The sequence below is a fragment of the Monopterus albus genome, unplaced genomic scaffold, assembly GCF_001952655.1.
Source record: "Monopterus albus unplaced genomic scaffold, M_albus_1.0 scaffold136.1, whole genome shotgun sequence".
In the NCBI taxonomy this organism is placed as follows: Eukaryota; Metazoa; Chordata; class Actinopteri; order Synbranchiformes; family Synbranchidae; genus Monopterus; species Monopterus albus.
In genome coordinates this window covers 159621-170694 of record NW_018128016.1, presented here as the reverse complement: position 1 = coordinate 170694, position 11074 = coordinate 159621, and the positions used below count along the sequence as shown (strand labels likewise).

Sequence of the window (11074 nt, the reverse complement as noted above, 5' to 3'; positions counted from 1 at the left end):
GCCAAAACCGTTTTTTTTTTTTTTTTTTTTTTCTCATACAAGACTGAAATGTTTATTTCTGCTGTAAATTTGGGCATTTAACATGGGAGTCTATGGGGGCTTGACTCCCTTTTGGAGCCCGCCTCTAGTGGCCATTTGAGGAACTGCACGTTTTGGCATTTAAGCAATGGCTTCATTTGTCGGCCTCGGATGTTTCCGCTCAGTGACCCCAGATAATTTCTGCTGGCAATTACAAGAGACTGTAAAGACAGATGGGAGTTAGAGTTTCAGCATAAATGTCTATTCATCCATCCATTATCTATACAGCTTATTCCAGAAGAGGGTCGTGGGCAGCTGGAGTCTACCCCAGCTGACATTGGGCAGGAGTCGGGGTACGCTGTGGACAGGTCAAGTCTATCACAGGGCCAGAAATGTCCAATGAAGGGATATTGCACAAAAAGTCTGCTGCTAGAATACCGACAAACACCTAGAAGAGACAGCACATTGTTCTGGTCCTTAGATCTTAAATACGGAATTCAATTTAAGACCTTACTTATTGTCTGTAAGTCTCTCAAAGTTCCGGGCCAAAATATATCAGAGATGTAACCGACTGACTTCACTGTGCTGTTTAGCTGATTGTGTAGACACTGGTGTTTCTGATTTTACAAAAAGTATGTCCGTCTCCAGTGTAAATTGCTCAGAGGGTTTTAACGGAAAGACTGAAGTAAAGGGGTATAATGTATAATGAGATCAGTGACAATCCACAGTATCTACATGTGCATGTTGCTACTTTGTGCTGTCATGTAATTGTTGCTTTTAATGTTGTTTATTTTGTATTCAGTTTTATCCATCCATGTACATTTTGTGTGTGCATTGTGTTAAATGAGCTCTATAAATATACCTCCTATATCACTGTTTTAAATTATATCAGTTTGACTTTAAGTGAGAATTTCTATTCCCAGGTGACTTGTAAGCCACATAGCAGGGGTGAATTTGTGTCAAAGTTTTGGATTGGAATTGATAAGTTGCTTAAAGGTAAACCCTTAAAGGTAATTTGTGGTTACTTGGAGCTACAGTGCACCGGCAGTCTTCAACAGTTTAATGCTTTCCTTTTTATTGCCATTTTATTTGAATGAAAACGAGTGCATTTTCCTTTTTTGACATTATAGGAGAAAGTATCGCTGGGTCCGGAGTTAAGTCTGGACTGGGAAGAAGAGATGGCCACTGCTCGGCCACATGACTGTGTTTCTGTTCCTTCCAACCATCCTCTGTATGTACTCTATACATCGGGGACAACAGGAACACCAAAGGTACTGGCCTTACAGAGTTGGGATTAGTAGCACAGGAAAATGGAACTCAATACTGCACTTAATAGATGTTACGAACACAGACATTCTACCAGACAAGTTATAAGAGTTACTGTTGGCCCTGTGTGTCTAGAGGCTGTCAGGTGCATATGAAACTTTCATGTGAGTCATCTACTCTGACTCTGCAGAAGAAAAAATCCAGACCCAATCTAAGCACCATCACAGTGACATAAATAAGACGAAGCATTTCCACAGTAGATGCTGGAGCTCATTCAGGAGGAATTGCCTGCGAGCGGTTTCAAATGGAAAAACCTTGGCTCTTTTCAAATAGCATCATTATGTCTTTGACCAACAGATGATATAATATATCCACCTGCTGGCCAGCTCCTGGGTTTGAGTGCTGTTATTGCCGGCTTTTTTCCCTCAGTGAGCGTCTGTGAATTTGTTATCGCTGTAAGGACACCATAACTTTGAAGGGGGGAAAAAAAAAGACCTAATTGTGGACACAAGGGTTTGAGGACACGCTGTGATGTGCAGACATATTTATAGCACCATTAACTAACAAAAAGAATACATTGAAAACCAAACACCATCCCCTTCGGTACAGCAGCTCTGAGCAGCTGGCTTTATATTGATGTTAAACTCGTGTTTGTTTTTGACTAGTGCAACACCTGTATCACTAGTGTGATTTTGGCTTTTATTATTGTATTTTTTCTTCTCTTGTCCCCCAGGGTGTTGTGCGGGACACCGCAGGCTATGCTGTGATGCTGAAATGGACCATGTCAAATATTTATGGACTCAGTCCTGGAGATGTAAGGCAACAAAGCATTGTCTTCTGAGTTGGTCCTGTGCTTGAGAACACAGATAAACAAAAGACACTACTTGAAAAGATTTGCTCACAATAACTGAAGTCTTAAGTTTTGAAAGTAGCATGTGTTGAGTTTTTTCATTCATCTGTCATTTATGCTATTTTATTTGTATTTGTGGGGCTTTCAGGTACCACTGGTGTTTTATGTTTAGCATTTGAAGCTGCAGAAGGAATTTAAGGGCACATGTAATGCAGTATATTCACTTGATAAGTAGTAAAATAAAACAGAAGTTTGTACAAGGTTGACTTCCATGTTTTGACCTTTCTTAACCATTTGCAGGTTTGGTGGGCAGCGTCAGACCTGGGCTGGGTGGTTGGCCATTCTTATATCTGCTATGGTCCTCTGCTCCATGGAAACAGCACAGTTCTCTATGAGGTATGTTCCTGTAGGCCAGAGTGGATTAAGAAGGAGATTGACAATATCTCCAGTCAAACATTAGCAGCAGTGTCATAGAGTTACGTTGACGTGGCTGCTATCTTCTAAAGTAAGAAGTTGAAATCCATAGTAATGATTATAAAACACGTTTTACAACCTTTTGACTGTCTCTCTCAAATACTGTCACTTTAATAGATTAGGTACCTAGCTAACTAGTTAAATTAGATGAGCTATCTACAACAACATGGCTCAGAATTAGTTAAAAGTAGTGATTTGCTGATAAATCCCACTGTTCCTACAGAATACAATGGATCTGAATTGGCTCTTTGGAACTACACTGCCTGGCCTCTTTATCAGAGATGTCTCTATTTTTGTCCTCCTCAGCTACATTCATGAGAGGGTCAGAATATAAGGAGCATGTCTAAATATATACATTTATGAACGCTGAAACATTTTGATCTTCACAAACACAGATGTTAAGGCGGAAATCTTGCATTGAATTGCATACAATTGTACCTAATAAAGTGGCTGGTGAGTGTATCTGAAGCTACATGGGTCATGTGACCCGCTGCTGTTTTTGACCCCTCAGTGTTGCAACTCTTCTATCTTAAGGGTTCTGCTGTAGACAAGGTTTAATATCTAAATGCAGGTAGCTGAAATTAAAACCTGACTTGTACCAGTGATACAGTTTGGGTTTCAGTGTCGGTTACTGTATCTGCCTTGGTGGGCTCTGCTACCAGAGTTCATTCGTATTTAGGTAATGACTCCAGTTTACTGTATGTGGACTGGGACTTGGTTCCAAATGTAGTGAACTCTGTGACCCTGTTGCCATGTGGGACCGGTCTACAGTCCACTACCATGAGATACACTGCAGCTCTTTCTGTTCCAGTCCGTCATATACTAATTCCAGTCAATGTCCTCCATGCACTTGTAGTTTGTGCCTTTCTGCACTGGGGCTATAAGGAAATGAAAGCTTTCAGAATACATGTGGCAACTATTTTGAATTCTGTCTTTTGTAATGGAGCTGAAAAAGTGTTCAAATGTACCAAACAGTCTTTTTAACAGGCCCTCTGCTGAGTCAACAGTGTCATGCAGCGCACCTCTTGGGAAGACGAATGAAGAAGAAAAATTACTTTAATGAAGCATTTTCTGCATGAATGCATATTTTGAACAGCCACTTCATATTGATGCATCACATTATTATAGATAATTTGGCTCCACCACCCATTAGCTAGTGGATAACAGGCTTTATACAGGCTACTTCATTTGCATGTAACAAAATCTGCAGATCATGGCTGAGAGGGTTGGTTTTCTTGTGTTGATTCTCATTACATTAGCACTGATTTTTCTCTCACCCATTAGAAGCAGGGCTGCCAGGCGATGAATTAATCTGCTTTCCTCAAATCAATGTTGGATTTAACACCATGCTGTTTGTCACACGTGGCTTTTGTTTAAGCAGACTGTCCATCTTCAGGCACGATGCTGCCAACCTTTTGTTTTGCCTCTGATCAATACACACGCAAATATTTATGCAGAGCAAAAATGACAACCAGAACTCGCTGCTGCTGTTTGCTGTTCTCATTCGACTGCACTTGTCTTCTCATTGGAGGGGTGTGTTTAAACACAGTGGAAGCTGCTGTTGAAGGCATTTGCTCGCAGATTTATTTTAACAAAGAACACTCATGCAGTGCAACTGTGTTTTCTAATCCATGATTTTTGGGTCCATCTGTGTGGAAGGAAGCCTTGCAGAATAACCCCCCCCCCCTCCTCCAAACACACTTTAAACAGCTGCTTTATGAATATGCATGACTTGAAGTGAATTTGTACTGTGGAGCATTATAGGAATCTTGCTGGAATGTGCTTGCATAATAATCTGTAAATCTGCTGTTCGCTCTGTAGCAATGCTGTCATATGATTCATCTGCCTGCGTGCATAGTCTGAACTGACCAGTTGTTGTCTGTTTACAGGGCAAGCCTGTAGGGACTCCAGACCCTGGAGCGTTTTTCCGTGTGCTGTCTGAACACGGAGCCTCCTCCATGTTCACAGCGCCCACTGCCATTAGAGCCATTCGCCAGCAGGACCCCCATGCTGAAATCGGACAGAAATACACCCTGTCCAGGTAGACGGCAAGAAACAAATTGTTCACACGGCTTTTATACTGTGCCAGGGAGTTTTCTAATGGTATGTTTTGTTAAATAAATAATTTTAGCTTTTACACTTAGTAAAATGTTCCACTTCTCTATTGGCAAATAGTAAATTAAAGATCTTTAGATGTCCCGATGGGCCAAACGATTTGCTAAAGCATCTCAGCGTGGTAAGTTTGTCTAGCCTGTCGTTGGGCTCCGGCCATCTGTTGACACACAGCTCTTTCCCACCTCCATTTCTCATAGTCTGTACCCTCAGCCTGACCCACTTGGGTGAATTGTTAACAAACAGCAGCAGGTCACCGCAGCCCACCTGTATTAAATCATATCTTGTGAACTTAATTCCCCGGCTGCTGTCTGACAGGTCAGGTAAGAGTCGCCTGAAGCTCAGAGTTGGAAACTCTTTTTGTCTTAGTAAAACTTATTGAGATGATCACAATCGTTAATTGTTTTGACGCAGTGCAGACAAACGTATACCTTAGGAGTTGTGGTGTCAATTCACCACTTCCACTCTGCTCAGCAGTCTGAAAATGCCTGTAAGCACAAAATCATAAAGCAATTCTGAGTGCGGATGACCTATGGCCCTAGTGAATCATTCAGTAATGCTGGCATTGTGCACTGAATTTGATGATCGTCGGGTGTTCGCTGTGCTGAATACATAGCATCCTTTTGAATGCTTTCCCTATATAAGGATTTACTACAGCAATATTTGCTTCCCATATTGGTGATGTGTGTCCTCTGAGTTTTGACCCTGAAACAGTCGTTTAATCAGCATCCTGTTTCTGTGTACACTTTGTTGTTCTTAATGTTTCCTTTCCCTTTGGAGGAGGCAGGTTGATGGAGGTTTACTGCAGTTCCCTTAGGCGCTGAGCAAAACACGTCACTTTGACACAGACGCCGCAATGAGACAGTTTCATATCAGCACAGGGCGGTTCAATGTCTGGTCGAGTCTTTCACTTGTGGGCTTGTGTTCTTTCAATTTTACGCAAATCAAAAAGGGATTTTATGGCTTATTAGTTTTAATTTCTGTACTGAAATGTTTGATTTGCTACATCAGTGAAGGGAAAGCACGAGGTATCAAGATAATCTGGTCTTACTTGAACTCGGTTTGTTGGTCATGGTAACTCATCCCTGTATTAACTAGGTACACAATTCAGCAGGCCAGACTGGCGTCCTTAGGCTCTGTGGAATAGAAGAAGATTAAAAAAAGAATCATCCAAGCATAGTGTTTGTCACAATGTCGTATAGATAAATGGACCCAAATTTGTGTGAGCATTTTGCCACTTCTGCAACACATGAAGTTATTTGTCAGTACTAATGGTGCTGCTTTTAATTAGGTGTGTTGATGGAAGTAGAAGAACCTGTTAGAAAACTCTCTTAGCTTTATTATCAAACATATCATTTCATGCTAGAGAGACTTTAAATGTTCATTTGATACAGCTCAAATAGGCTGTCTAGGTTTTATTGACTCTGTGAGATGTTTACTACCTCTAGAGCTTGTTTACCTGTAATATCCCTGGACCTTAGTGATGTGATTGAGCTTTAAGTCGTAATGGTGTGTATGAAAGCTACTTTGAGAGGGTGGCTGCAGGGCGGTCTGAAGTTGTGAGTGCTCTGCATAACTGTGGCATGACAAAAGGGCAGCAGTGCTTTAAAAACGGGAGCACTAGCTCGATGCTGAGCGTGCCACTCGTAAACAAGTGGCAAAGTGCACGACTCCAGATGAGACGGTAGTGCTTCTTGGTGTGCTGTCAAGGCTGATGCTGCTGATAAAGGTGGTGATGTTTGTGCCTTTTTCTGGCTTTAAATTAAAACAACTCAAGAATCAGCAAAGGTGTTTTCTAGTTATCGCATCACTGCTGCCAAAATCAGATGTTTTTTTATCCTTTCCTCAGTGTCTCATGTATTCTCTCTGTCACTTATCAGCTTTGCCACGCTGACCTCACAGAATCGGCTTAAGGTATATTAGCAATTTGTAGACTTCAGAAGTGTCAAAAGGCTGTCATGTGGATAAACCTATCCTGTAAGACTAAGCTGTTTTTTAATCTTCATTGGCCTAGTCCAAGGGCACACTGTAGAGATTAGTGTGAATAAACTGACCTAGAAGTAGTTTGTCGTTTTGACATTGGACAGTGGTACCACTGAGAGAATATTTGTTCTTACTATATACCACTGCATCAGTAAGGTTCAGACTACATAGGTTACTACTGTACTTTAACTTCATCAGGAACTTAGAGTACATGTGCTTTCACTCATTTATTCTGGGTTTTCCTTTAATTTTTCACCCATCTCTATATTTTCCCTGATTCTCTGAGATGACTTGAGACAGAGAAGCTGAACACAGATGTTTATACCATGTTACTGACGCAGTGCAGTCCCTGAGCTTGGGCAGCAGCCAAACCATCACCTTCCCAGGCTGACATTTTTGTGGTCACAGTGTCAGCATGAATCCAAACATGCACCTTATTGAACTCCTCAGAAATCCTGAACACCCACAGAGAATCTGAATTGTTTAGTTCAGTTTCTACATGGCAGATCTGACAGCTGTTAATCCAGAGGCTTCATTATGGCCCATGACATCATATTTGATACAGTCTGGGTGTTTCCTTGAAGCTGTTTGTAGAAAAAAGAGAATCAAATATGATACAGGGAGAGAAAACGTGAACAGACAAAATGTAATTTAGCTGGGAGAATGATATGAAACGTTTCCTGCCTTTTACAGAAGATGGAGACTGTCACTTCAAGTTTGATTTGCTGCAGTGGGTTCTGACCAGTGGTCACTCGTGAAAGGTGTAGTGATCAAACTAGCATCTCTGGCTAACTCTGGCACGAACATGGTTCCCCGCACAGGCTTGTAGTGAACAACCAGCAGTGTTTAGATCCGAGCAGCCACAGCTGCAGATACTCAGTGAGTCTGAGTTTTGTCAGTATGGACTAAGAGGTCATCTAAGGGGCAGAATGTCCCTGGGTGGAGGGAGTAGCTTAGGCTTACCAAGACTTCATATTACTGGAAGACAACATCCATGGACAAAAATGCATGTAGTTTCTGGGAAAGGAGAATATTAAATATTTTCTGATATGACATTTTAAGCAAGAGGCCTGAGCACTGAGCTCTTTAAGACACCAGTGGAAATGATGCTCAGCAGGATTCTGATAAGTGAAGCAATAAGGTGGCCACCCATTACAGGCGGGAATGGAGAGATCCTTCAGTCAGCAGAGGTGACAGGAGCCATCAGCTTGACATTGTCTGAGGTGGAAAAGATTCCTCAGATGCTAGGACCACAAGAGAAGTGAAGTGGAGGCTACCTTGAACGTGTCAAGGCATTTTCCTTACTTCACACTGAATTAGCTTTTTAAGCCAGATGAGATAAATTACAGGCAAAGGAGTGGATCTCTGTGCATTTAAAAACATCTGTGCATCGTGTTTTTGCCTGTTTGACATTGGAAAATTATAGTTTTCAGAAATCTAAAACTAGAGATCATGTGATCATGACCACACATACTTGGTTTAAAAAAAAAAAAAAGACTTAGCCATTGCAAAGATTTAGATTTATCCTGACTGCTCCTGTGAGGGACTACTCTAGATATGTCTTGTTTCTTCAAGGTGGCTGACAGGTGCACTGTGTGTTCTCGCAGGTTGCGGTCATTATTTGTGGCAGGAGAACGATGTGATGTGGAGACACTGGAATGGGCAAAGAAGAGCTTTGGGGTTCCTGTCCTGGACCACTGGTGGCAGACTGGTAGGAAGTCAAATACTTTCTAATGACAGAAACCAGAGAGAACCATGATCTGACACCATATTAAATTAGGAAAGGGTTTGATACAAATCCTAAATGATTTGTAAAAGGGAAAAATGGACTGACTGGGCTGTGCACTGAAAGCTGAACGCACGAACACTGTTCTGTTCTGCTGTCTTATGTGTCTCTTTAGTATAAAGCACCACAGATTTAGGTTCTGCTTGTGGTAGTAGCTGACATTTTTAAAAGATTTTATTTATTAAACACAGTAATACTTTAGTGCCCCTGTGCTGCTCATCTGACTGGTCGCTGCTGCACTAGATGGCTGTCCCACAGCACCATGTTGGCTGCTGTCCTCTCCTACAGCTTTCTGTTCAGCTATCTCTTCTGACCCTTTTGCTTCTGCAGCAGAATGGGCTGAAGGGTGGAGGGTTCCTAATATTCTGACCCTCTCATGTATGTAACTGGAGAGGACAAAAATATAAAGACACCTCAGAATATAACGTAGTCCAGTAAAACATCACCTTTAACTATGACCTCAATAATAAACATATTACAAAAACCTGAAACAAACCTGAAACTCATATATATATATATATGAGGCTAAATATACCTGGGCGGCCCGCCAGAGGAAAACCTGTGTGTGAGAAATGCTGGTGTGCAGTGCAAACTTGATGATTAAGTTTTTATGATGTAGATGTTAAGAAACCATTTTGAGGTCTGCAAGTACTTTATTAACATGAACTGTAAATGATGTTTTAATTTGGCTTGATCTTTAAGGCTCGTTCTTATCTTAAGCTGATCAGTATGAGAAGACCAAATGTACAGTAGTTTTTGTGGTGTTTTATTAGCCCGTTGACATTAACTTGGCCTTGAGAAGAGGCATAACTCCAGAAAGTCACCTGTTTCCCCATGAGTCCTTTTGTAAGGTACTTTTTTTTCCCCTCAACTCCTCCCCTGATTTAGCTCTCGTGTGTTTTGTATTGTACACAAGACAATTGATCGCCTTCTACTGGAAGAAATAGGAAATAAAGATTCCTCAGTTAGAATTTCTAACCTTCTCTGGGAACTGACTAACGCAGAGCGCGATGTGTCATCATTTGCACCAGTAAGTATGAATCTCAGTAGAACTAGACAGGGGTGCACAACCAAGGAAGACAAAACATTGGTTGAGGTCACTTTGGGATATCTCTGGGGGAAAGGCGTCATTCATGTGATGTGAAATGAAATGTATCCTATAGAAGTGATGGTGCCAAAAAACGGGCCTGTGCCATTTCCACCAAAAAAGAACCAGATATGTTTGAGTTACATACATGGCTTTAGAAATTGTTCAACTTGCTGTTGATATATTGGATATAGCTACTTAAAATCCAGAAGGCGAAGCCTCCATAGATCTCTTAACCCCACAGTCAGTTACAGGTCACACTGCAGGGCCATATTTAAATAAGAGGTTTGATTGGCATTGCCTTGTTTTCAGTTCACTACTGCTGAATTGTCTTTGCACCCATATGGGACACTGAGTGACTGGCTGAGATGTGAGGACGTTTTGAGCTTAGAAAAGAGAGAAATAAAACGATTATGGTACCGTGTCCATCAGTTCAAGAACAGAATGTGAAACTACTTCCCCACCAAGTCTTTGCTATCTCGTTCCCAACTTTTCTGGAGGAGTCCAAGTACACAAAACCAGACTTTCTCTACCGTATGTGATTGAATAGATTTTTCACTTAAATGTGATTCCAATAATTTGTGCTTAATCAGCAGTGGTGCAGAAGGACTTATATTTCGCTCAGTCTTCTCTTTAAAAATTCCATTAACATAGTCGGCACCTCAGTGCCACATTGCACTGGTGCACTTTAAATTAATGTCATCCTCATGGAGGCTCCATCACTACCATCAGTTTTAAAGGCTTGTTAGGTCATGCTCCCTAAGTAGGTCCAGTGGTTGTATGTTAGACAAGTGAGGGGGAGTTTACGGTTTTCCACAGTGTGTGTAATCTTCCTTTCTTTATTTTACAATTAACCTATTGTGCATTGTGGCTGTTGTGAGTGTGAATGATAACATGCAATTGGAATCCTGGGTCCCCAGCTTTCCCATTGTTTCTCTGGCCTTGATTTCTAATCATTCTAAAATGAGTAAGACCCAATTAGTCTCTTGGAGGTTTGAGTCCAGGCACTGTGCCATCATGCAAATGACGTGCCCTCTCCTTTCTCTGCTTGATTGCGGTCCTCCCAAAGTGCTAGTGAACTATGATAAATGTGCCAGCATCAGAGATGAACATAATTTGTTTTGTAATATCTAGGGGTGCACCAAAATTTCGGCCACCGAAAATTTTCGGCCGAAAAGGCCATTTTTATTTCGGGCCGGAATAAAAAAAACTCGCAGAAAATGCCCCGCCCCGCCCATCATATCCTGGCGCAGCACAGGTTAGGTTTCACTCACGCTGGAGCTGTTATATCACGCGTCTCCCCATGAACGACAAAGCATGTCAGCGGTGAGAGACTCTTCAGTGAAACGCGTTTCCTGACTGTGCATATGACAAAATAAACACTTTGAACTCTGAACTGGAGCAGGGAGAGGGAGTGCTGGGCAGAGCAGAGTGGACGGATCTGGCGGCTCATGCTAAGTTGCATACTGTAGCTTTAACAGTGGACTAGAAACGGAAC

The 11074-nt window shown here is 41.7% G+C and overlaps 1 protein-coding gene across 2 annotated transcripts in view; it reads left to right on the top strand.

Annotated features, from left to right (window-relative positions):
- acss3 (acyl-CoA synthetase short chain family member 3) overlaps nt 1-11074 on the top strand; it is a 34296-nt gene that overhangs the window by 5610 nt on the left and 17612 nt on the right. For both annotated transcript variants that reach the window (XM_020613691.1, XM_020613692.1), the window contains exons 5-9: nt 1149-1289; nt 2018-2098; nt 2435-2530; nt 4498-4649; nt 8311-8414. In XM_020613691.1, the coding sequence (XP_020469347.1) occupies nt 1149-1289; nt 2018-2098; nt 2435-2530; nt 4498-4649; nt 8311-8414 (574 nt within the window). The remainder of the gene's footprint in view (nt 1-1148; nt 1290-2017; nt 2099-2434; nt 2531-4497; nt 4650-8310; nt 8415-11074) is intronic.